We start from the raw sequence: 27990 nt of genomic DNA, 5'->3' as shown, positions 1-27990 counted from the left end.
TTCTACTCCCTTGATGACCCCTTCCCTCCCCTCTTCCCTCCTTTCTGCCACCCATTCACTCATGTGCAATATCTTTGCCTTCCTGTTCTTCTTTGATCATCTGTCAGTCTGCAACTATGCTGCCCTCTGTCGTTTAGCTCCTCATTGGAGTCTGGAGTTCAGTTTTCCAGTTCATTTTAGCAACTTAGAAAGAATGAGGATTCTAATCAAAAGATATCTTCATTTGACTCGAAAGGTAAATCGGCATCACTTCAAATAGTGAGACAAAAATGGTATTTAACGAAAATAATCAGTGTCTAGTTAGAGGGTGTTATGTTGGCCATCCTACCCATCTGTCATGCAGTCGTCAACTGCTGTCTACATACAAAAGAGGTTGACATCAAAAATCTACACCAATGGACATTGAGATATAGAATTATATTGCTCGGAGAATGTGCACATGAAACAAGTTGTTTCGCGCGTTTTTGCACATTGGAGTGCGTAGTGTGTACACGACTGAATTTTTTTTGTTATTTACTCAACGTATGATAATTCCTACTATATTCTTGCCATATTGGGCTGCACCCAGGATCTGTTGGGAAATCTTACCATTAAGAGCAGTGTGTATTTTGTTGTATTTTCTTTAGAATCGAGGCTCGTGGAGGAGCGAGAACACAGAACGGACCAGGATAATAGAATGACGAGAACAGTACCAGTGAGAGCGTGGCAGGAGGGGTTGGGAACACATAAAAAGCAAGGTAGAGGTACAATGTAGTGACCTGAAGGAAAAAAGTGACACAGGGATTGGGGAACTCACGGTGGGAACAAGCTGCCGAAACAGCCGCAAACTCTCAATCATAGAAATGGAGGAACTGGGGAAGAAGCAGAAATGGCTAGACTGTGGTAAGCGTAGCATGGTCCATGCGTTTCAAGTAAGTTAGTTTGCCATGTACCAGGGGTCTGTCAGAGTAAGTCGTTTGTTATACGTGACTGTGAGGAGGCAGCATATGTAATTTATAGACAGAGTAGACATTTAATTATTTAGGTGTAAGTACCTCTGGTTTGTAGGTGGGGCTAGGTGTGTACTTCCCCAAACACAGGCACATGTGTCATGAGTGCAAAAGGTGATTATGAACTCTCTGGCTAGTGTTTGCCAGTCATGGAGGTGCGGTGTGCTGTAGAGCCAGAAGTGGTAATGTACATTAATTTTTATTGGGGCTGCCCCCATGAGAGTTTCACAGAGGAGAACTCTGCTCACCAGGGGAGAACAGTGTGGCTCTTGTGGAAGGAGGACGAGCAAATGGTCCACGGAGGAGTTTAAGAGGTAGTTCGTGAGGTAGTGATTATTGTGGTTCACACTGAAGTTTTTGGATAGACCCAAGCTGGTATCACCCTGCCTTTGAAGAGGGGAGGGAGCCACAGTGCCTTTGGAGAGAAGAAAGACCTCAGACAGGAGACAACATGGAGTGCAAATAATCACTTTGAGGAGGAAGAAGTAGTGTCGACCAGGAGGCCTCGTTGGGGAAAAGGACAAAAAGGACCACGTGGCTTGGTTGAATGCCTACTCATCGCTGGTCGTGCTCATGGCTGTTTTACTTCGTATTTGGACACTCTCGTCACTGGCGCTCATCTCATTCCTGGTTTCTTAAAGCAGGCTGCATCGAGTCCAGTGTCTGCCCGACACATCGTAGACAAAGGGAAGTCCCGCAGGCATAATTGTCTTGTTGTATGAGTGTGATCTGTGGTACCTAGTAGGTTAGGTTTTGCTTTTTATTTCTCGTCATTGCCTATAAGCTTGCGTATTGGTATTCTCATCTTTGTGCCTTTTGACTCGCTTGGTTTGTTCCCTTTTTTGTGGCGTTTTATTGACCTTCTTCCCTGTGCTTTGCAATACAAATTAAATCTTTTAAAAGGTAAGAAAGTGTGTTTGAGCCATCTGTTTCTCGTGTGTGTGTCTGTGCCATCAATTTTGGCTCCTTTGGGCGACCTTTGGGAGCGGTAAAGTAGAGTAATACCACTCAACAGCACTGAACGCAGCGCCATTAAAGACCATTTGGACCATCTCCCGGGACGAAAGGTCACAGCTCTGAGGAATCCTTTGCTAACGGGTACTCGGACGCAACAATATTATACAAAGAAAAATTTGAAGAAAAAAATTATTCAGAATATGTAGTTACCATGTTACAACAAAATGTGATTTTGTAAAATGAGTATCCAGCTTGATAAACCTTGTTGGAGCAATGAGGAAATCTGCGACAGAATTGTGACCCAGCTCGGTTGACTCTCAGCAATGGAATCTGCTTTGGCTGAACTAATGTTCTGCAAACGGAGCAATACGTCATGGATTATGGAATCGGTAAAGCTCTGAAAATGAGATTATTATTGAATTACTTGTCATTGTTGGTGTTGTGTTTTGCATCAATGAATTTTTGATGCATTGATTGTTGAGAATCATTTAGTTATATAGGGTTAAGAATATTTTTATAATTTCGGGTTGCGGCATCATTTTGTATTCAGTTACATTGGATCCAGCATCCAAAGATGTGGAAACCAAACCAACACAAACGGGAATTTGGTCCAAAATGAGTCCCACCATGTCCAGCTCCCATTACTTCCCATGGTAACCACATTACAGGAGTATGTCATAAAAGTGAAGTAACTTTCCAAGGCCTTGCTTGGCTCAAGTGCAATCCATGAATAATCACTAATGGAAACCTATTGTGTGAGTGAAAGCTGACATCATGGCGAATGCCATTGATTGGCCTGGGATCTGAAAATGGAGCATGCTTTGGGAATAAAAGGTAACAGGACAGAGTGCAGAGGGAGGATCAGTGAAGAATAAGTCAAAGAGGGAGTGATGGAGGAAGAGAGGAACTCAAGAATTCCTTCAGCTTAGTAATTGCCTGATTAATTGACCATCTGAATCATAAACTGGTAACCATCAATCATTGACGATTTGACTCTTCATTCCCAAAGACCATACAGGTATTATTGTTGAGGCACCACCATCTTGGAAACAAATTCTCTCAAGAACCATGCTTGCACTTCATCCTTTCTGCACTATGCAATCATTGAAACCAGTTGAAATCACTTGATATCTTGATTCACCTCTGTGCCACAAAGATCTGTCAAGACCCTAAAGATGTTTATATTATTGCCATTGTCTGAAGCATCACCTCCTGTCATCCTTATGGACATGGCTATGGTCATTACACTGCCTCACTGCCAGCAATAATCGACTTTTTTTTTTCCTCTTCCTCCATTCTTTTTCAATTTGGTGGACTCCACTGGTACTTTTTGTCCTCCGCCTTCCGACAAGGTGGGAGACGGTGAACATTAAAATGAGCTACTAGGGTTATTGGTTCACGAGCCAGTAAGTGACCACTATATTGGTTCACGAGTGAGTAAGTGACCACTATATTCGTTATGGGTGTGTGTCTGTCTGTCCCGAGCCTAGCTCCGTAGGTTTTGATCCAATCCTGATAAAATTTGAGTGGGAGGTTTATATCATGATCTAGTTGTGTTTTCCTGAGAATGGGTGTGGTGCGCCCATTATGGGCGGAGCCACGCTCAAAACACATGTGTTTTAGGGGGTAGCCGATTTCAAGTTACATCTTCTCCGAGGGGTTTGTCGAATCTGGCAGGGGTTTTGGTATTTGGTTAGCCCAATGGCACCTGCATAGCCCCACGGAGCTCGATTTTTTATTTTCGTCCTCAGGTCACGAACTTAGAAAATGTCAAAAAAAATCAATAAACTGGGCATCGAGCTCCTGGGGTTTTCAACTGTTTCGAATGAAAGTTGGTATGCAAGTAGTGCTCTTCGAGTACTACAACTTTCATCATTTACGTTTTTCCCGATTCCCGCCAGTTTGCCCGTGGCGTCCCCTTGAAGGTCAAAAAATAAAAAAGGGGAACCGTGTACATTGCTCGTGAACCATCGCCGTCTCCAGACTTGTTGGTCCACGAGTCAGTAAGTGACCACTATATTCTTTATGGGTGTGTGTCTGTCTGTCTGTCTGTCTGTCTGTCTGTCCTGAGCATAGCTCCGTGGGTTTTGATCTGATCCTGATAAAATATGGGTGGGAGGTTTGTATCATGATCTAGTTGTGTTTTCCTGAGAATGGGCATGCTGCGCCCATTATGGGTGGAACCACGCCCCAAAAACATGTTTTTAGGGGGTAGCTGGTTTCAAGTTACATCTTCTCTGAGGGAGTTTGTTGAATCAGGCAGGAGTTTTGGTATTTGGTTAGCCCAATGGCACCTGCATAGCCCCATGGAGCTCGATTTTTCATTTTCATCCCAAGGTCAAGGTCACAAGGTCAAAAACTTAGAAAATTGCGAATTTTGACATAAAAATCATACGACCGCCCAAACTTTGAAAGCTTGGATGACAATATTTTTTATGCATAATCTTGAGGTCATTCCCCACCTAAAGTCTTGAAACCATTTTGCTCTATCTCGAACACCTTGCCCGTGGCGCCCCCTTCAAGTTTGTTTTTACGCTGATTTCATCAAAGTATGGATAAACCGAGGAGTGCAAAATGCCATATAGCCTATATGACGTTATATTGTTCCTGGAATGTTCCAGAGGAAGTTTTGCACCAAAGGTCATAATCCTTGACCTTTGACCTTTAAAGTTCACAAAGGTCAAATTTTCAAAGTTGTGGGAATCAAACCGGGTTTTCGACCTTCTTCGACGAACTAACTCCATAAAGCTATAGCACGTATCCTGTTTCCTTATTTTAATGTCCACATTGTTTTGTGACCTTTAAAGGTTATGGAAAGGTCAAATTTTGAAAGTTGTTGAACGAAACCGGGTTTTCGACATTTTTCAGCTGTTGATTGAAGGCCACTATAATTAATTGTAACTTGGTCAAAAATTATCACATTGTCTCATCCTTGACTTCGAACACAATCTACATCGTCAAATACCGCTCGTGAACCATTGTCGTCTTCAGACTTGTGGTTTTTAAAATGAGCCGATTATCCATCCATGTAATTTCATGCACGTGATATTTAAAAAAAACGTTGACCATTTAGCTTTTATATTGCAGATATCTATTCCTCATGACATTATCTGAACCTGATTAGATCATGGCTGTGATTGGCTGAATTATGTTGTCACAGCAATGATCTCGGTAACTTGGTTTGGATTTGCAATATTTCAAAAACTGTTCAAGATTTAGCTTTCATATTACACAGATGTATTCCTCATACCACCCAAAAGGCGGGGTACCGAGAGTATCATCTCCTTGTTAGCTTTCAAACACCTCTCCCACAGATAACAAGAAGAATCTGATGCTCGTCCTGAAAAGTTAAGTGCTCTGCTTGGATAAGGGAAAAGATAAATGAACATTAATCAAAGCTTGCTGAAGTCTAAAGCAGCTTTATTGTCTTCTTATTTCTTAGTTGTAATGTTAGCCTGGTGTTGGCTTAGTGGTTAGGGTGGTGGCTTGGGATCCTAGGTTCCTGAGTCCAAGCCCCGTTAGCTGCTGAATTAAAAAATACACCAGGAGGTTGACTCAGCCTGTCATCCTTCTGAGGTCGGCAAAATGAGCACCAGTGTACTGGTGAGGGGGACACTGCATCAGCGGCATAGCTGCATCCCAACCAATGATGCAACCAGCAGCCATAGGCTGCACTCGAGAGAGAGAGAGAGAGAGAGAGAGAGAGAGAGAGAGAGAGAGAGAGAGAGAGAGAGAGAGAGAGAGAGAGAGAGAGAGAGAGAGAGAGAGAGAGAGAGAGAGAGAGATAGAGATAGAGATAGAGATAGAGATAGAGATAGAGATAGAGATAGAGATAGAGATAGAGATAGAGATAGAGATAGAGATAGAGATAGAGATAGAGATAGAGATATATAGATATATAGATAGATAGATATATATTAATGTTGGAATTGGTGTTGTTTTAATTTTCTTACCAGGCATTACAGCATTGTCTGTCCTCTGCATGTGAGTTCGGCCTCTAAATCGCTCAGCTATTTGAATCATTAATTAGTTGTGGGCTTTGGAATGGGGATCGGGTGGTCATGGCGCCGACCAAAGAGATGTGGCTTCTTTGTGCACTCAGTTGGTGTACTTAGCCTCCCAATACCCATTGGCCTTCTTAACCCAAAGTCACATGATAATGATAATCTTGTTTATGGATATTTAGACTTGTAAAACTCCACAAGGTTCTTTTTTTTTTTGGTATACGTTGTCGAGGCTTGTATAAGAGCGAACACACAGAGCGTATAACAAAGGGAGCAGGAGACAAGAGGGGTGGGAGAGGAAAGCACAAAATAGTGGGGAACAGAGACATTAGGAGATCTGTGGAAGGGAGAGAGATGGGGGCAGGGAACATGGGGAACACAGGATGGACATTACAGGGACTTTCAGGAAGGAAAGCAGGGAGTTTGAAGGAGGTGGGTTTAAGGTGGATTAACGGGGGTAGAAAAGATCATGGTTTTTAATGGGGGAAGATAAGAGGTGGTGGTGAACAACTGTTTTAAAGACCTGGAGGGAAGAGTGGGATTGAAGAGAGTGTGGGAGTTTGTTCCAAAGGCAGGAAAAAACAAGGAATGAAAGTGAAGGTGGGCAGTGATTCTTGATGTTGGTAGTTTCACCAGAATGGGGTTGTTGGTGGACCTTGAGCCCTGTCGGGCAATATGGGGGGGGGGACAGATCACAGACAAAGCAGGGGGGCGAGGCCAGAGATGAGACAGTGGAAGACATAAAGGCCACCAACCTGCCTGCGGTGAGAGACTGAAAGACCCAAAGACTCAGTGTCATCACGGAAGATACCAATGATCCTAAATGTCTTGGTTTCCACAGCGTGAAGCTGAGAAAGATGAGAGGCAGGAGCACCAGCTCTGGGGGGAGAACAGTACTCCATCAGGCTGTGGATGAAAGCTTTGTATGTAGTCAAGTGTGCCAAGGAAGGACTTGAAGGTTTTCAATATGCAATACAATCTCTTCCAGTCTGAGTCTGTTGACACTCCCCCACCCTCTTCTCCATCCATGTAGTCCAGCAATTGATAGACCCTAGGGATGTGAGCATGCATGAACACTTATTGCATATAGCTTACACAAGGGTCATGGACTGGGTGATGTTCAAATGTCCAAATGGAATCTTAGCTGATAATAATAGATAAATCCAATAATAAAAGGAATGTTGAGGGCGTTCTGAAATGATGTTAACACCTTTTCATTTTGAAATGATGATTTAGAACTGGTTGGCTCGTTTGTCTTTCATCAGTTTATATCTGTACTTCTGTCTTTGAACTCCTTCATCCTCATAGGGCTCTCTCTCTCTCTCTCTCTCTCTCTCTCTCTCTCTCTCTCTCTCTCTCTCTCTCTCTCTCTCTCTCTCTCTGTCTCTGTCTCTGTCTCTGTCTCTGTCTCTGTCTCTATCTCTGACTCTCTCACTCTCTCACTCTCTCACTCTCTCACTCTCTCACTCTCTCACTCTCTCACTCTCTCACACTCTCACACTCTCACACTCTCACACTCTCACACTCTCACACTCTCACACTCTCACACTCTCACACTCTCACACTCTCACACTCTCTCACACTCTCACACTCTCACACTCTCACACTCTCACACTCTCTCACACTCTCACACTCTCACACTCTCACACTCTCACACTCTCACACTCTCACACTCTCACACTCTCACACTCTCACACTCTCTCACACTCTCTCACACTCTCTCACACTCTCTCACACTCTCTCACACTCTCTCACACTCTCTCTCACTCTCTCTCACTCTCTCTCACTCTCTCTCACTCTCTCTCACTCTCTCATCAGTTTATATCTGTACTTCTGTCTTTGAACTCCTTCATCCTCATAGGGCTCTCTCTCTCTCTCTCTCTCTCTCTCTCTCTCTCTCTCTCTCTCTCTCTCTCTCTCTCTCTCTCTCTCTCTCTCTCTCTGTCTCTGTCTCTGTCTCTGTCTCTGTCTCTCTCACTCTCTCTCACTCTCTCTCACTCTCTCTCACTCTCTCTCACTCTCGCACTCTCGCACTCTCGCACTCTCTCACTCTCTCACTCTCTCACTCTCTCACTCTCTCACTCTCTCACTCTCATTCCACAGTAAATTATTTTACAGTATTCCCTATCAGGTACTTTTTTACAGTTAAATGATTTTGATTTCCCACTGCTGAAACCATAATCTGCTTCCTTATGCCCTTTTCTATCAAATGTTTTGAAAAGTAAGTCAATATTTTTTATCCAACTCAATTCCTTATTTATTATTTATATAAATGTTTTATTGGTTCTTCTACATGTACTGATTAAAATAAAATAAAATAAATGACCAATGGAAACAAAATGATTCGAAACGTGGTGGTCCTTTATAGCAATCACAAAACACTTATATGACAAGAAAAAGACAAATCAGAGATTGCAGACCCTTGCCAGGATTTTTGTGTAGTTTTGTGTGCGTTTGTGTACTGGCGTGTTATGTAATTAATAAGATAAATAATTAGAACTGCCACTTTATAACTGCTGGCAGTGATGACCGAGTCCCAAGACGCCCCTCTTTGATGCAACCCCGCTTTGATTGGACACATGACCCTGACCCATGACGTTTTTTTTTATTTTTTATTATTCAATTGAAAGTAGTATGGGATTAAAATATATTCAATTCAAATCAAATGGAATTTCAAATAGCTACAGTCCTACATTGGAGTAATCAGAAGGAACCCGAACAAGCAAAAAGCAAAGATGAAGTCATCAGGAGGAACCTGGATAGGATTTGCACATCAGCTGCTGCTACTCTACCCTCAACCCATCCAGGCACAGCCAAGTGAGCCTTATTCAATTAATAAAATAATTAAAAAAATTGAAATAAAAAAAATCAAAAATAACCCAGATCAAAAATATATATTCTAGTTGCCAGACCATGTGTCTGATCAGGTTGAAATTTAAAACAAATATTCCCCATCACTACGACATCATAATTGTGAAGTTTCACATTGATTGATTAAGCGGTTCAAGAGAATTAAAAAAAAACAACAAGATTTCCATTCAATCCAATATGGCTGCCAGACCATGTGACATCAATTATTCATGAATACCCTGGTATCCCAAAGGTTTTGGGAACATTTCTGTAAAGTTTCCTCCTGATCTGTCCAGCTGTTCTGGAGATGAAGATTTTTTTAATAGGTTTTAGGGTAAATCCAACATGGCTGCCAAACCATGTGACCTATGATGTTATATGTGTGAACCTTTTGTTCCTCATGGATAGGCAGTCATATGTGTAAAGTTTTGCGTTGATCTGTTCAGCCACTTCAGAGAAGAATGTTTTTGAAGGTTTTAAAAAAAAGAATAATATGGCTGCCGAATCACGTGACCAATGACATCATCAATCTTTTTTTTTGTAGACCATATTATCCTGAGATGACCCTCTTAATTTTTCATACTGATCAGATGTAGCATTCTACATATGCAATTATGATGTCATAATGAAGGCACGTATGACTTCATAGAAAAAAAAATCACACATTCCCCATGAGGAGGACTTGCCATGTGCGGTGTTTTAATTTTTTTTTCTTGGTGCGGTTTCAGAAATACAGATGTCCAAATTTTTTCCCATTTTTCCAACATGGCTGCCATACCACGTGAGCTCTGACGTCATAATTATCAATATAGCATTCTACATGAGTAGTCGCTCCTATGGTGAAAATTTCGTCTCAGTCCGATAAGTGGTTGCAGAGAAAAACACTAAAGTTCTGTGCGGACAAACAGACAGTCAAACAAACGGATCCAAATGCAATACCCTCTCCTTATTTACAAAGGAATTTCTACAACAGTAAAAAAAAATAAAATAAATAAATATCATATATTTTTACTTTTCTAATGAAGTTATGTGCCTGAAAGCATTCAAGTGATATGTTTGTTGTAATCTGGACATTTTGTTTGTAAAATTCTTCTTGGCAATAATTTGGTGCACCATCCGAGGCCAAGTTTTTCTCGTGCAGTTCAATGTCACAAGACAGAAAGACGTAATTCTTCTGCATAAGTTTTGTGTTCTTCCGAGATACTGGAATGAAACTTTTGCCAAAGTGGTCTTTGCTGTACATTGTAAACGTTCATTTGTGCACTTCACATCCATGGGAAAGCACTTTGGACCACGAGTGACAATAATAGAGTTGTTCTTCTCAAGGACCCTTGTGAGTTTATCCCATTTTCAGAGCTGTCGCCATATGAAGAGTGCCACTTGAAAGCAAGTGGAGCAAAAAGACAGCAGTATTTGCAGACATGTTACATTCATATTTGATGGATCCAGTGCTTTTAAAACTCATTGTGCCAAGTGTAGCAATGTCATGAGACCAACACTGCCAAGGTGATGAATCCTTCACAAATCTCCCTGCTCAGAAGTGCTCATGCTTTGATGTGCTCATGCTTTGATGCACACACTTAACTCAAACACTCAGGAACAATGCATTGTTATACATTTTGACATTTTCTTATGCCATACTTGCCACACTGCAGTTCATTTTTTTAATACGAGTCTTCTTCATTCTTATCATTAATACTATGATGCACATTTATGCCTGGTGTTTGTTTAGTGGTTAGGGTGGCTGGCTTGGAGTCTTATGGTCCTGAGTTCAAGCCCTGTTGGCTGCTGAATTAACACCAGGTGGGGTTGACGCGGCCAGTCATCCTTCTGAGGTTGGTGAAATGAGTACCAGTCTACTGGTATTGGGACACGGCATCAGCGGCATATTTGCCCTCCCACAAAATGATAGCTACCTGGCAGCCAAGCTGCCATACGCAAGAAGAAGGAGATACACATTTATTACAAGACAACAATTGACCATTGATAAATCATGCCAGTAAGTGGGATTTGAACATGGGAAACCAACATCATCAGTTGAGGGATCAGATGGGAGCATCAAACAGGCCACGACCCACATTGTACATCTATCTAAAGCTTTTGTTCAACTTTGTTTCAACACTATTGACTATATTTCTTGATTAAACTTCATTTCGTTCACCTTAAGCCACGTCCCCAGAAAATGATGCGATCTGCAGCTATGTGCTGCATATGAAAGAAGAATAAGAATTTGCCTTAATAATGCATTGCAACTTATTTTATAATAATTTTAAAGAGCAAGTTTTATATTCCAAAGTGGTGCTACATGTATCTGAAACAAATGATACCTTTTTAATAAGCAATTCCCTCATGTTGTTTGTGGGTGATGACATCATTTATATTCAAAACCGCTCGTGGAGGCGTGTTGGGAACAATGTGATATTTTTAAACAGATTGGTGCAGTGAGTTTTTAAGAATCTTTCAAGTTTTCAGGCTGAATTGTGCTTTCTCATGTTTGTGTTTGAGATTCCCACACAGCATTGGAGGGGTTGCCCTCCCCCCCCCCCCCACACACACACACACACACACACACACACACACACTCCTGAGTATGCATGAATTCAAATAAACCAGCACGTGGAGGAAAGACCATACAACAATGCACAAACTTCACAAAAAAGTCTTTATTACAATCGTAGATATCCTCACATGACAACCTTGAAATAATATGACAATAAAACCACACAATCAAACCTCAACCTTCTGTTATCCTTAATGTTATCAAAGCAAAACACTATTTACTTTGCAGGATTGGCAGTATAGTAGACCCACTGAGTTCCTTGAGAGCACAGTGTGTACGTATGGTGTGGTACCTAAACAGAGTAAGAGTGAGGAGAGATGCACAGGAATGGATGGAGTCGAGGAAGAACCGGTTTTTTCAATGGTGTGTACCAGTGATGACAGAGAAAATGTGCCCAATAGATGTCAGAAGATAACAAATGGTGTTAGAGTCACAGTAGTCTCTTAGGAGCACAGGATCGTGTGCAGATGTCGATTCGTTTTAGTGATAATGTGGGGCATGAAGGACAACCTTTAGCTTGGCAAACAGTTTCCAAAATTGCATCACATTTGGTGAAGTTTTTACTCACAATAATTGGCAAAAGACATGGCAGGTGTTTGAGTGGTGATGGGGTGTCAGGACACAACCAATTTTGAACTTTGGAGATTCTCTCTCTCTCTCTCTCTCTCTCTCTCTCTCTCTCTCTCTCTCTCTCTCTCTCTCTCTCTCTCTCTCTCTCTCTGTCTCTCTGTCTCTCTGTCTCTCTGTCTCTCTGTCTCTCTGTCTCTCTGTCTCTCTGTCTCTCTGTCTCTCTGTCTCTCTGTCTCTCTGTCTCTCTGTGTCTCTGTGTCTCTGTCTCCAGCTCAGTCTTAAACTTGGTCTCCCCACAATACCTTTGCCATTCACCTTGTCCAACATGGAAGCATTTTTGATTTTATGTCTTACCATGTGTGATACAATTTCCCCCCCCCCCCCCATTTTTGGGGGAAGTAGAAGAATATAGGGGATAATGGCAAAATCATGGCGGGTGGTAACATCACCTATTGGTCTGGTCACGCCGATGGTTACCATGCCCAAGGAGTTGCTGTAGCTAATTGAAGTAACACTGGTCAATGAGCGTATTATGAGACTGAGGATTCGTCACTCCTTGGGTGTCATTTCCCTGGTCTTTGTTTATGTTCCAACTGAGGCGAGTGATCTCACCGTGAAGGACGCATTCTATGCCACACTCAAGTCTGTGGTTTATCAGTGCCCCAGATGAGATACTTTTCTTGTCTTCAGGGATTTCAATGCATCGACTGGAACTGATAGGGATGGTTATGAGACATGTGTTGGTCCCCATGGGTCAGGAACTGTGAACCAGAATTGGACTAAGTTCCTTGGCTTCGCAAGAACTCATGGACTTAGGGTGGCTGGTTCATGGTTTCAGCACCCACAAGCTCATCGCTGGACTTGGTATTCCAACGCTGGTGGTGTGACAAAGGAGATTGATCATGTGCTCATTGATGGTCGCTGGAGGATGATCCAGAACTGCAGGGTCTACTGGAGTGCTCAGTTCATCAATACTGAACACAGGCTTGTGGTAGCAACTCTGCAGTTGCAGCTTAAATCCGGGAGAATGGTACCATCCCAGCCAAGGCTGGACGTTGGCAATCTCAGGGATGAGAGCGTAGCTGAGGAGTTTGCGAACAGGCTGAATGGGGATTTGGGGGGTCTGTGTGCTTAGTGGGATCCTGACGAGTTGAGGAGTGCCTTCAAGATTACCATCCTTGATGTTGCCGGTAGTTGTCTTGGAACCCACTGTCAGGCGAAGAGGAACTTTGGTCAATGGTATCTAGTGTCCCCTGGGAGACAGAGTCGCAGGGCCAGGCTTAATGGCAGAGCTGAGCTGTTCAGGGAGTTGAGGCATAAAACTGTGCATTTGCTGAGGGCAGACAAGGAGGCCTATGTGCGAGGAATTTGTGAAGGGGTCACCTGTGTTCAAGTGATTCTCATCCTGCTTACAAAGGAATCTGTGCATTGCGTTCCTCCAAGCCCATCCCTCGGTGGACTATGGTTAGAGCAGAGGGAGGTGGGCTCTTGATAGCGGTGTATGAAGTAAAAACTTGCTCGACTGGTTACTTTGAGTGGCTGTACCAGACTGACTCATCATCTGTTGAGTTGGATGTCAGGGATGTTACTATCCCCATTGCTTACCCTCCAATCAACTGTGAACTTCCTTCATTTGTGGAAACATACTCTGCGGTGAACCAGTTGAAATGGGGTAAAGCTCCTGGGATCTGTGGCATCCATACTGAACTTCTCAAGGCTGGTCGAAGTGTTCTACTCATGTCGTTGCATGCAGTTCTGTGCTCTGTTTGGGGCACAGGCATCATCCAACTGACTGGAAGAGGGGCCTTGTTGTCCCTCTCTGGAAAGGGAAGGGTGATCACCAGGACTATAACAACTACCGAGGGGTTGTGCTGCTCTCAGTGCCGGGCAAGGTCTTTGCTCGGATAATTTTTGTAGCATTCACCACCATCCGTTTGAGCACCAGCGCCCAGAGCATTCTGGCTTTACACCAAAGAGGTCAACGATTGAACGTATCCTTGCTCTTCATGTCCACATTGAATGCAGGTCACAGTCTCAGCAGCAAATGCTTGCAGCCTATGTTGATCTCCACAAAGCATTTGACCCTCTGGAGTGAATAACAGCCCTCTGGAGGATTCTCGGTCTTCATTGGGTGATGCCAAAACTGATCAATCTGATTTCTGAACTATACTCTGGTACTGAGAGTGCTGTGAGATGTGGTGATTCCATTTCTGACTTATTTCCAGTTGTTACTGGAGTTCATCAGGGCTGTTTACTCGCCCCCACAATTTTCAGCACTTGTATGGATGAGATGATTGTGGGGTGGATGTCCGAGAGATCAAGCTGCGGTGCATTGTTTGGGAATGTCAAGATCTCTGACCTTAATTTTGCGGATGATGCAGTCGTCTTTGCATAGACTGGATATCCTGATGCGGGGCCCCACTGGCGCTGAATGAGAAGTCGGAGCCACTGGGATTACGGGTTTCCTGGGTCAAAACTCAGATCCAGGCTTTCATTGACATTTTGGATGCTGCTATCCTGTCTGTACCTGTTTGTGGTGAGGATGTTGAGGTCACAGAGAGATTCACTTACCTTGGCAGCAACATTCATGTTTCTGCTGGTTGTGAGCCAGAGGACAATAGACATCTGGGTCGGGCTGAGGAGTCATGGATTCACTGAATCATGGGGTGTGGCACTGTCGGTACTTATTTAGGAGGACGAAAGTCCGAGTCTTTAAATCCTTGGTGCTTCTACTCTTGCTCTTCAGATGTGAGACTTGGACTCTGACCAAGGATCTGAGAAGGAAACTGAACTCCTACGGGAGCGGGTCTCTTCAGAGAATTATTGGCTATTGCTGGTCAGACTTTGTGTCCAACGAGCATTTGCTGAGAGATTCAGATGAGATTTGTTACCTGCACAGTCCGTGAGGGTCAGCTGCGGCTGTACGGACATGTAGTTCGCTTTCCTGATGCTGGTCCTGCTCACCCGATTCTCCCAGCGAGGGATCTCGTGAGTGGAGGAAGCCAATTTGCTGACCACATACCTTGTTGTTGCAGCAGGTTGATCGGCATCTCATGTATTTGGGGATGGGCCAGGCGTGTGCCTGGGGGATGGCCAGACGGAAGCCCCTGGAATACCGGCAGAAATTGGACGCAGTGACTTGCTGCTCCAGCGCATGCTCCCTTACTTGACCTGATCTGGTGATCAAAAGATTGATGAAAACAACTTTGTTTGTTTCAGAAATCTAATTTGCTTATTCATTGCACAAAGTGGTTGCTGGTGCCTCTTTAAAAGTATAATGGTTGACATCAACAGAGCGTTAATTGAGGTATCCAGCAAGACTAGTTCTTTGTTGTTTCTCCTTTAAAAGTAGCTTTTCAGAATCTGACCAGTGTTGGACATTGTCTCCTTTTATTTTACATCAGCAAAGGTACCTGGCATTGCCTCCTCCCACCCCTTCCCCTCCCTCATCCCACCTTCTCCTCCCTTGCTGAAATAAATACACTTAGTTGTAAGAATCACTAATTTCTTCAAATTTTCAGATTTCACTTCACATTTCAACCCTTAATTAATCTACGAGATTCGATCCCAAAATCCGAAGCCAGATTTCGATGATATATTTTCGGCCATGAGAGTTCATCGTGGTTCCAAGGCAAGGCTTTTTTGAGCACGCTGAACAAAATGGCAGCTTAAGAATCCAGAAATGTGATGGTGGGCTGACCAAATGGTGCACCACAATTTTGCTAAGGCTTATTTTGTTTTTGTTTTTTTGTAATAAGTTTTCTTAAAAAGGGGTGTTTAAATTTACCCAAGCATCCGATTTTCACTCATGCACTTCCTTGGAGTTCATTTAATATGCATGCAAAGTTTCAGGCTGCTGGCTTTCATGGTTTTGGAGTTATGGGACACAAACACACACACACACACACACAGACAGACAGACAGACAGACAGACAGACAGACAGACAGACAGACAGACAGACAGACAGACACACACACACACACACACACACACACACACACACACACACACACACACACACACACACACTGACATTTTTAGCTCGCCTGTTCGAAGAACAGAGAGCTATAGTGATACCCCCGGCGTGAGCGTCAGCGTGAAAATGTTAAAGTTTTTGGTGCAAGTTACTTTTTCCTTTCTCATGTTTTTTATCTCCCACACTTTTTTATACACCCGATATATACATATATATATATATATATATATATATATATATATATATATATATATATATATATATATATATGTATATATATATATATCGGGGCGTATTATGTGTCGTCCGTCTCTGTCTGTCCCTCCATCCGTTCCTGTCCGCACTCTAACTCCCAAAGTTTTCAACTTTCACGTTTCATATCTGGTACATAAGTACAGACTGTGGAGACGGTGTGTTGCGACATACGTTCGTCATCTAAAGTGGTTGCCATGGCAACCAGGATGCTGTTTTCCATGTAGGAGCACAATTCTGTATATACCTTCTTGTTCAGGCGTATATTGTGCTCACTTGCACTCTTGTTACTGATTACAATATACAAATACATATATTGCTTTAAAATTATTTGGATCAGACTTCACTGCCATGCGTTATAAAAAAAATTTAATTATTGGACGAGTCTTTTAAAAACGATAAATGTATAAACAGGCGAGCATTGGGTGGCTTTGACACCAAGTCTCTGGTTATTTTTAAATTTGCAGGTATGTATTATTCACAATAAAAGAGTAGGGAGGAGCAGAGGCTGTAGGAAGAGAGTTGTACTGTAAACATAAATAGTGACACCACAGGATGAAAGCTGGTGCTTCAAAGCACAGGATGGATTAATCAGGGAGTGAGATCTAGCCCCCTGGAGTTAATAATAACAACCTAGGGGCTAGGCGGCAGTGTTTAAGTGAGCATTTTAATGTTTCACTCTTGGATATGTTTGTGCCTTAATATAACATCAGCAAGATGAAAATAAGCTTTAAAAGCAAGAATATTTGGGGTATTTTGAGAAAATGCTTCAGTTTCTTCACCAAACATGTCGTCACTGGTGTCATATTGGATTGACCAGTCAAGGTAAAGTGACCCAGATGGGAGAAGTCTTAAACAAACAGAAGTACAGGATATACAATCCAGAGATATATCTTCACTTCAAAGATATACTTCCTTTACCTGCCTCTCCCTTTCTGTTCACCACTAGCATCACCATTAACAAATGCCAACTGGTTAGAGAGTGTAACCATATTTGAGGAAGGACATACTGTAGCTGCCATAGCAGGGTTCATTACAGATATAACTTCTAGTTTGATTCCAGTGTTAGATAGGCTTAACTTTGAGAAGTAACGAAGGTAGACTTTTTTTAACTTAAAAAAATGGCAATTCCAAGGGGATCTCATAGACTGTTTAAGGAAATCAAGGTATTGATTAAATAGATGAAAGAAAACTTCTTTCTTTTAGGATGGAAAGCAACAGAACTATGGGACATTGCTTGAGAGTGAAAAAAGAGCGCGGGAGATTGAGGACAGAAGTACGTGATACGTATTTCACAAAGAGAGTCATTAATGTGTGGAATGGTCCTCCGAGGATGGTGGTTGTGGCAGTGACTGGTGATCAGTAGATATGCTTAAATAGAAATGGGGATAGTAGTACGGAGATGGCGGGCAGAAATGGGTGTGATCTGTGGTGGGTGTGCAGGTCATGTTACATGCTGATGGGACATGATGTTCTTATCATGTGTCTTGTCAGTGTAAAATTGTCAGATGTGTTGATTCAAACCCCACCCAATTGCCCTCACAGTATTGTGAAGGGTCATAATTTAATTTGGTATGCAGCATGTAGCTGCTGTGCTTTGCATCATTGCTGGGGGGGGGGGGAGCAGGGAGCGTGGGTGTGTCACTGATGCCATGTCCTCTGTAGGTTCAGGCAGGAATTTGTAATTTGTTCATGGTGCCAGCGATAGCTCACCTATTCAGCGCGAAGGACACCATGCGATCTTTAACGTCCAGCCAACTAATGCTGGCAGATGGGATGCCCAGTTTAACGTCCATCCGGATGACGGCAATCACATTGATGCCTTGCCCTCCCAGCAAAATACCAGGATGAAGGTGTCACTTGGGTTAAGATTCAAACCCAGCCTAGAAAACTGAGAGGTGAGTATGCATTCCTCTAGGGCTTGTGCTCTCCTTCCAGCCTATGTGAAGGGTTGTGTCATGTCTGTTATGCATGCACCTCCTCTCCCCTTCTCGTTCTTATTCTTTCTCCATTCCTCTTCCCTATCAACCCTCAAAACACCATCACCAATATATATGCCACACAGGTTTGGGTTGCAGTACTTTGTATCAAGAGTGCTGAGAGGGGACATGAAATAAGCATGGTGTGAGGGGTGTGTGAAAGCGAAGTGAAACCTCTGCCATATTTGCATGTACTGTGTAATAATTAAATGCCCCCATTGTCATCCATCGTTTGCAGACATTTGAAGGATTTACTGGAGTACTTCCTCTTGAGTTATATCAATATGAATAAATGTCAGATGTGTCAGTCAGTCAGTGTGTGTGTGTGTGTGTGTGTGTGTGTGTGTGTGTGTGTGTGTGTGTGTGTGTGTGTGTGTGTGTGTGTGTGTGTGTGTGTGTGTGTGAGTGTTTCTCCTCCATAACTCCAAAACCATGAAACCTAGCAGCCTGGAACGTTGCATGCATACTAAGGGAACTCAAAGGGAGTACATGAGTGAAAATTGGGTGTTTGGGTTTATTAAAACACCCCTTTTGAAGATAATTAGTGGCCTTGTTTTATTATATCCCTTATCAGGCACATCCTGGGCCACCTCTCTCTTCCTTGCTGGGGTCTTAATTCGCCATTTTGTTCAGCCTGCTCAACAATACCTTAAGTAGGAACAGGCCACAATGATTTATTAACAATAAAGTTTTTTTTCTTCTTCACTTTCCTCACATATCATCGAATGCCTGATCATCATACCTACGAATCGCTGGATACATTGCAATGCGTATAAATGCCTGGAGACACCAGCATTCGTGGCTTTATTTCATTTCCGCACATGTGATAACCTCAAGAATCTCTTATACTAAGCTGAATTACAAAACTTAAGCTTCTGAATTGAACTTAGCAGCAGCTCCGGCTACTAAAAAAAAATTGTTACTTTGTCCAATTTGAACATATTTGGCACTTTGGCATCTCTGGGAGGTGTTTAATAATATGACAGATCGGCACTCTCTAATCACTTGCCAAGCCTCCCCCTCCTCTCCCCTCTCCTCTCCCCTCTCCTCTCTCCCCCACCCCTTTCTCTCCCACCCTATATTCTCTTACCCCTCTCCCTGTCTCACCCCGCTGCCTCTCTCACCCCTATCCCACCCCTATCCCTTTCTCTCCCACCCCTCTCCTTCTCTCCACCTCTCTCCCATTCATCTCCCCTCCCAATGCTGTCCTACCCCTCCCCCTCTGTTAAGGGGACCGTTAAAAAATGACAATTTAGTTTTGAATTTAAAACTGTTTCCTCATAATTTATCCCGGTGTTTCATAGGCAGAGTGATTCATCATTTGAGCCATTCCTCATCAACTGTTTTGTTGGAGTCCTCCTTGAGTGCTTAAGCCACTTGGCGAGTGCTCGACAACATACGCACTGTCACTGAATACAGTATATCGATCGACTTGAACAATGTTCATGGGCTACTTGCCCACATTTCGCCCTGCATTGTTCTGCGATGCATCAGGCATTGGCTGGCTCGCTGAAAATGTGCAATTTTATTTTACACCAAGTTCCCCTTTTTGGATGATCTTCTTTCATTTTACAACCTGTCACTTCGGCATAGATAAGTACATATAAAATTATAAGAGCACTCAGGAGAGCACATACCTTCACCACATAATACCTAATCCAGGAGAACATATTGTGCCCGATACACTTTTGAAATATCATACTACATACCGTTTTTGGCCCTATGTCTCAATAGTGAAGAATCACTTTATATATTAAATAATTCTCGTATCCAGATCCAGATTTGGATCTTCAACAAAATTGAACCAATTCGTCCTTGCCACACACCCACCCTGTCCACCAAGTTTCATCAAAATACGTCCATAACTTTTTAGATATCATGCTATATATTACTTTAGCCCCATCTCTCAATGGTGAATAATCACTTCAAAAGTTATCAGATTCGGATGCGGATCTTCACCAAAATTGAATCATTCCTTGTCACACATCCAACCTGTCCACGGAATTTCATCCGGATCCGTCCACAACTTTTTGAGATATCCTGTACACAAACAGACAAGCAGACAAACAGCCAAACAGACAGAAAGGGGTGAAAACACAACCACCTTCACCTTCGGTTGTGTAGGTAAAAATGAAACGTTTCACTTTTTAAAAGTTTCTTTTACCGTTTTGTTGGATTGCTAAGTTAAAACACTTGGCGAGCGCTCTTCAAACTTCGATGGCGACACCGCAGTTCAATACCAGAGTTAGGAACGCAAAATAAATTGGATGATTACAATGAGTAAAGAATTGTTTTGGTTGTTACAAAGCAATGAATCGCCACATCATGGTATGATAGTGAGAGGTACGCACACTTGCTCTAAGCTGTCTATCCTGGGTTTGAATCCTGACCCAGCTGTAAACTGTCATCCTTGGGTTTCACAAGCAGGGTGATTAATCATTGTGTGTACCGTCTCTCGGATAGAAGTTAAACTGGACGTCACATCTGCCGGAATCTCCCACCCTCTCCTATCCCCCTCCCCTTTCTCTCCCACCCTATATTCTCTTACCCCTCTCCCCTCTCTCTGTCTCACCCCGCTGCTACTCTCACCCCTATCCCTTTCTCTCCCACCCCTCTCCTCCTCTCCACCTCTCTCCCATTCATCTCCCCTCCCAATGCTGTCCTACCCCTCCCCCTCTGTTAAGGGGACCGTTAAGGAATGACAATTTAGTTTTGAATTTAAAACTGTTTCCTCATAATTTATCCCGGTGTTTCACAGGCAGGGTGATTCATCAATGTATTTGCCATCTCTCGGATGGACATTAAACTGGGCGTCACATTTGCCGGAAGCCCCTCCCCCTTCCCCTCTCCTCCTCTCCTTTCCCCCTCTCCCATCTCTCTTCTGCTCTCTCCCCCTCCCCTCTTTTTTTCTCCTCCCACTCTCTCACTGCTCTGCCTCTCCCTCTCCCCCACCTATCTCCCTTTCTCCAACCCCTCTTCCCCCCCTCTCTCTCTCTCTCTCTCTCTCACCGTTGTCCCTCCCCCTGCTTCTCCACCCCCCCCAACTCTGTGGTAAGGGGACTAGCTTGTTAAGAACTAACAGTTTAGTTTTGAATTTAAAACTTTCCCCATAATTTATCCTGGTGTTTCACAGCAGGGTGATTCATCAATGTGTGTGTCGTCTCTCAGATGGACGTTAAACTGGGCGTCACATCTGCCAGAATCCCCTCTCTCCTCTCCTCCCTCTCTCACTGATCCCCTCTCTCTTCCCCCTACCCTGCTCTCTCCCCTCTCCCTCTCTCACCCCTCTTCCTCACTCAACTCTCTGCTTCGCTCATGCCTCTCCCACCTCTCTCTCTCTCTCTCTCTCTCTCTCTCTCTCTCTCTCTCTCTCTCTCTCTCTCTCTCTCTCTCTCTCTCTCTCTCTCTCTTGCACGCCAACCCACTATCTCCTACCATTATCATTCTCTCTCTCATACCAATATCCCACTCTCTCCTACCCTTCTCTCTCCCTTCTCTCTCCCTCCTCTCTCCCTGCTCTCCTTCTTTCGCCCCTCCTCCTCCCCTCTTCATATTCCCGTCAGTGAAGCGATGTGTTGTATTTGCGAGTGTGTATGTATGTATGTAAATGTATATATATATATATATATATATATATATATATATATATATATATATATATATATATACATATATTTATTTATGTTTTTTCAATTCAACAATACACCTGGTCCTGTGATTTACTCACTTGCTTTTCTTCAACACTGTAACGCCTAATACCAGGTCTGCTACAAATAAATACTTGGAGGAATGGCACACCTTTTATCCAGCGACAAGAATGATTGCACACTGTGCAGTCTATCTCAGTATGTAATGCCTTCTCGCAAGCACCAAGTGCTGACACCATGTCTTTGACTCACTCATGCAGAACCTTGTATTATTTTATCGGTTGTGAGGCAAATGTACTACTGCAGGTGGTCTTGCAAAGAGTTTCAGGGGAGAGACATCATGCTAAAAACTACTTCATTGTCTCTGGAGGTTGACCAATGAGAGGCAGACAAACAGAATGTTCTGAGACCGAGACTCTCACAATACACCAGGAAACGGCAAGGTTTATTGTTTTAATTGGCTCAATAATTAAACTATAAATCATTCGAAGAAATGCTCTTTCTTACTAATGAATATTATCCTTTCCTACCCTTTTTGACTAACACCGTGGGATCTTTAACTTCCACCAACTAATGCTAGCAGAGGGGATGTCCAGTTTAACGTCCATCCGAGGGACGGCACACACATTGATCAATCATCCTGCCAATGAAACACCGGGATGGCAGTTTATAGCTGGGTCGGGATTCAATCCAAGGCTAGACAGCTGAGAGGCGAGTGCTATCGCATTTCTGTCAATTTGCCAAACTCCAAACACATGACATCTGATTGACTCACGAGATGCAAAGTCTGACTGACTACACGATGTACAACAATGAGCAACAATTACATGGTTTGTGCTTTTTGCCATCGCTTCCTGTTCAGCCTCCAATTTCTTTTCTCAGGAGCTCTGGAGGAAGTTTAACTTTTGTTGCAGAACATAATCATATTGTTTGCGAAACATTTGTAACGGCGTTCAGTAAATTTGTCACAATATACAATGAAGCTTCAAGTTTTTAAAGTCTCCTTTTAAATGCCACTTCTGCTTTCAGCTGGTTTCAAAGCAATTCATCCTCTGTGCACAAGTACTTCTTTGAAGTATCCTCACAATAAAACTGCCTAATTTGACAGTTAATGTCTTCAACAAATCAAAAGCATTTTTAATTGTTAAATTGAAGTTACAGGTTTGTCTAATAATTGGGTGTCGACTATCCCAGTGTCTTTACACACTATAAACCTTGGTGCTCTTCCATGATTTTATAATTTCATTCACATTATTAGCCCCCATTGGACGTAGTCCAAAACGGGGGCTTATGGATTTGGTCATAATTTTTGTGTCCGTGTGTGTGTGTGTGTGTGTGTGTGTGTGTGTGTGTGTGTGTGTGTGTGTGTGTGTGTGTGTGTGTGTGTGTGTGTACATCTGCAACCATATATCGGGCATGTATGGACTGATTTTATTCGTTCTTTGCAGAAAGACAACGCATGACGGAATACATAAGCACATCGTTTTGTTTCACGATGCGATCAAAGATGGCCGACTGGTGGCCAATTTAGTTGTAAAAATCCCGATGTTGAACACGTCCTCAAGCATTTCTCAGACATGCATGTACTGATGCTGTTCAAATTGGCAAACAGTTAAAGAATGATGGCATCCATATGCACGTAATTTATTTTTGAGATCAGATCAAAGATGGCCGACTGGTGGCCATTTTAGTTGCAAAAAAAACCCCGATGTTGAACACGTCTTCAACCATTTCTCGGACATGCATTTACCGGTGTTGACCAAACTTGGCACTGATAACGAATGATGGCTTACATGAGCACGTCATTTTCTTTCGAGATCAGATCCAAGATGGCCGACGTGGTCATTTTGCTACTCAAATGTGTCTCCAACCATTTCTCGGACATGCAGGTTCCGATTTTCTTCAAACATGGCACAAGCACAGTACATGATGGCATACACTTGCACGTAACTTTATTTTGCGATCTGCTCAATGGTGGCCGACTGGTAGACTGGCAGCCATTTTGGTTATTCATAAATATGGGCTAGCCCCTTCACTCTATGCAGTAAAATTGCGAAAACAACGGGAGCTATAACATTTTATGTCTTTTTTTCCCCCTTGTTTGCAGGAGTATTGGTTGCTCTGTTTGGTGTTCCCATCTAACCATGTACCTTATAATGTCTGGATCCTCGGTTGCAATCCTATGTACTATGTTGATTTTGTATTGTCTACTTCCACAGTACATTATTGATGCAAAAGTATGCTCGTGATGTCTACTAATGTCGTTGTCCTACATGTGATTTGTTTACAAGCTCCTCTAGGAGCCTAACACTAAAAATGTTTTAATAAAGTATAATAATTATTATTAAAGAAGAAATATTATCAAAAAAGAAATAATCTCTATACTAATTTCAGCCCAAAATTCGCCTGGTGCTGGCTTAAGGGTGAAGGTGGCCGGCGTAACATCGTCGGGTCTTGAGTTTGAGCCCCTGTTGTATCGTTAAATCACACCAGGTGGGTTGTGACTTAGCCTGTCATCCTTCCGAGGTTGGCGAAATGAGTACCAGGTTACTGAGAACAGGGGGCACTGCATCAGTGGCATAGCCACGCTCCCAACAATGATGCAACCATCAGCCACAGGCTGCATACGTATATATATATATATATATATATATATATATATATATATATATATATATATATATATATATATATATATATATATATATCACAAAATTAGTTATTTGTGTGGGTGGCAAGAGAGGTCAAAATAAAATATCTTCAATAGTAATTGATCTGCCATGAACAAAAGAGAAGTTGACGTTTCGGGCCTTCCTCTTTGTTTGGAGCAAAAGAGAAAGGAAATGGGGCGGCTTTCTTTTGCTCCAACGAAGGGTAAAGCCCGAAACGTCAGCTTCTCTTTTATTGATGGTGGATCAATAACCATTTCAAGTATTTTATATCTTATTTTATGAACTATTATTAGATGTGGATTATGAATTATAATGAGGTCATCTACATATTATATACTAAAGGAAATAGGGGATGGAGGAGAGGCTGTTGAGGAAAAATTACCATTGAGGCATGTGGAGGGAAAGGGGTTGGAGAGGGAGATGAAGATAAGAGGAAAGAGAGAATTGGAGGCAATGTGAGAAGCATATGTAAGGAGGGAAGGATTCTGCCACTGTTTTATCACAGAATATGTTGAGTAAGCCCCTCTCTAAGGCTATTTATGGAATTGTGAGTCATTAATATAAAGCAAGCACCCACATCTGGATATTTGGAAACTTTGTCATTCATGTAAATTGATGTCCACCTACATTTGGAACCTTGGAAGCTTTGACAGAGAAATGTTGATCCCCACACCGTAAGCAGCTCAAACTTTACTACTTTAATGGTATGTAGGCTTCTGATGGGCATTATATCCTTATACAATCCTTATACAATGCCCATTGGAAGCCTACGTACCATTACAGTAGGAAGGTTTGAGCTGTTTACGGTGTCGCGATCAACATTTCTCCGTCAAAGTTTCCAACATTCCAAATCGAGGTGGACCACTTTAAGAACTTCCAACCAGTCTCAGCAAGGTGTTTTATTCAAAGTAATATCCTCATCTTTTTGTTTTTGTCTTGTTTTTGCTGATTATCCTTCTTTGCTTCAAAACCCCAATTTAAGAAAAACTCGAAGTTTGAGAAAATGCACGTTTTGCTCCACATTTCCACCAGACATGTTACAGCTCTAGCTACATGATGTTGGGCCATGTCTGATGAGCTTTGTGGTCATGGTTGTGTTCGCAGGTACGCTGGATGTCTCCTGCCGAGACGTCGGCACAGGGCTGGAAGGGCCGTCAGTTCTGTTAGGATTGGGTAAGGCCTGTCACCAGCTGTGATGCTTCCCTCCACTACTACAGACTCTCTGTTTACACACCCTGTCTCTGATAATGGTTTGCCATTTCCCAGCTGCATTGCTGTTCAGGAATGCAGCCCGACATGCTGTACTTGCTGACAAAGCTCTCGGCTTCGTAAAGAGAAGCCTTGAAGAAAACCAGTGAAAGGCAGACTTTTGTGATGCACAAGAAAAGAAAGATTGATTTTGGTGACACGTAATTTACATTTACAATGGTGGTTGTCCCACTTTCCGACTGGATGAACATCTACTGAACGACTCTCTCACAAAACACAGAGAAATCTCTTTTTTGCTGATTCTCCTGAGAATCTGATTCTGTCTAAATTTTAAACCCCGTCATCTATCAGCACCCAATGTGCGCACAGTTGCAGTTTTCTCTTTGTTTTTTTTTTTGTTTTGATTTTCGTTTATTAATTTTTTTTAAATAAATGTCTAAATTTGTTTGAAGTGTGCAGAATTATGGGGAAAAGCAGTATGTTAGGCAAAGAGAAAGTGGAAGGTTAGCGGTAAAGGTTTCACAAGGGGATAATTATGGTCAGATGACCTTTCCACTCTTACCCTGAGGCCTTAGAACAGCTTCCACGGGTCAAATCCACAGCATGTTGCTCATTGCAGATCCCTACAGTTTCCATCGATACGCTTGGTATCCTGTCGAGCACAAAGCGATGCATAGCAGTTTTAACTGTGGTGCAGCTTCCTGTATTGGAAATCAAAGTTTTCAAAACCTCTGATTGGACTGCAGCATCATTAAACCTCATCACATTAGGCCTTCACTGAGTTTTGTCATAATGGTGCAGCAACAAAGCCATGAATGGTGCACTGGAATCTACATTATACGCATCGAAAGAAATGAGGAGGGGAATCTGGTTCGGATTGAAAAGATAAATTTGACAAAAGGAAGTTAGAGGACAAAGAGAGAAAAATGTATGAGTGGAGTTTTAGGAGAGAGAAAAAAGGAAGATGATTTGGTGAAAAAAACAGAAGAAGGTACAGGGAAGCAGGGCGGTTGTATTGGTAGGGTTGAGCGGAGGAAGGCGGTGTTGGGGGTGGGGAGGCGGGAGGAAAAAAAAATCCACTATTTTCTTGTAAGTTATGCCATAATTATATGGAGAGCCTCTTTCTAGAATCCAGAGTGCAAATCATCCCTAAATCATAACTGCTTTGTCAGACCGAGAGTCTGGGAGGTCTTCGGTTCGAGACCGAACTCGACCGAGTCGTACCAAAGACTTAAAAAAAACAAAAAACATGTGCTGCTTCCTTGCTTGATGCTCGACATTTAAAAAAGGTAGAGCACAGACAAACAACCATAGGTTGGCAGCCATTGTGTAGGTGTGACGGCTCGAATGGCTTCCTCCTGTATTGAAGATCCTTGTAAGAGAACTCTTATTGTAACCATGTTATGGTGTTAAATTGCCATAATTTGTTTCGAAAGTGTATGTTGGAGAGAACAAAATTAACACCACATTGTATTAAATATCACCATATTCCTGTTGAAAATTGCAAAAAAATAACCAGACATTTAGCTACTTACTTATTTGTGTGAATGAACAGGATGAGTCACAGCCAAATCGACGAGTAACACTGAAGAGTCAGTTTTATAATTGGGATTTGATTAAAATTGTTAGTGTTTTGATGACATAATAGTTTGTGAGTTATTTATTCCATATATCATCAGATCTGGAGACTGTGGTGTCAATGATTAGAGATGGTGGAATGATCTGGCAGAATCTAGGAATTCTGAAATAGCTTGTTGAAGTCCATCCTGATTCTGTGAAACTCGTCTTACTCGCTCTTGGGAATTGCTGTCCACCCATCCAACAAATTTGCAAGTCTAGCCACAACTTTACCGTTATACTTGCAATGACAGAATGCTCTACGGGACTCAATTTGATTTTAAACTTGCGTGAACTCTAACCCCGCAGCTCATCAGATATGCAACGCTGGCTGCAGCTTTTCTCCGGGCACTCTCCTCCCCACCGACGAGGCACGCATTGATCTGCGAACGCTGCCAGAAGTATCGCATCTGACAGGTTCAGTGCACAGGTATACACAGCCAAACTGAGCCTGGTGCAACTGGGACATCTAAGAAAAGAAGCATGTTAAAAATGTGAAAAATTACATGAAAACCATTGGTGAGGGGTTCAACAGCTTAAGGTTCGATGTCTTGGTGCCGTAAGTGTACTTTCTCATGACTGTTATTCCTGGATATGACTCGTACTGGAAATTCTTTGTTGCAAATGAGAGATAATTAAAGACTGAAATTGTTATTATTTGAAAGGATTTTGCGAATAATACCACTTGTATATGTCGTTTGTGTTTC

General features: G+C 42.6%; 1 protein-coding gene across 4 annotated transcripts in view; it reads left to right on the top strand.

Moving 5' to 3' along the window:
* Positions 1-27990, top strand: part of LOC147015516 (RNA-binding protein with multiple splicing 2-like) — a 232663-nt gene that overhangs the window by 192897 nt on the left and 11776 nt on the right. For all 4 annotated transcript variants that reach the window (XM_085850295.1, XM_085850296.1, XM_085850298.1 and 1 more), the window contains exons 7-8: positions 25562-25630; positions 27593-27713. In XM_085850295.1, the coding sequence (XP_085706421.1) occupies positions 25562-25624 (63 nt within the window). In that variant the 3' untranslated portion in view covers positions 25625-25630; positions 27593-27713. The remainder of the gene's footprint in view (positions 1-25561; positions 25631-27592; positions 27714-27990) is intronic.

Source organism: Eptatretus burgeri, chromosome 12 (genome assembly GCF_056783735.1).
Source record: "Eptatretus burgeri isolate ZD-2024b chromosome 12, Ebu_testis_v1, whole genome shotgun sequence".
Classification (NCBI taxonomy): Eukaryota; Metazoa; Chordata; class Myxini; order Myxiniformes; family Myxinidae; genus Eptatretus; species Eptatretus burgeri.
Note: the sequence above shows the minus strand (reverse complement) of the source record. Positions and strands in the feature narration are given on the sequence as shown.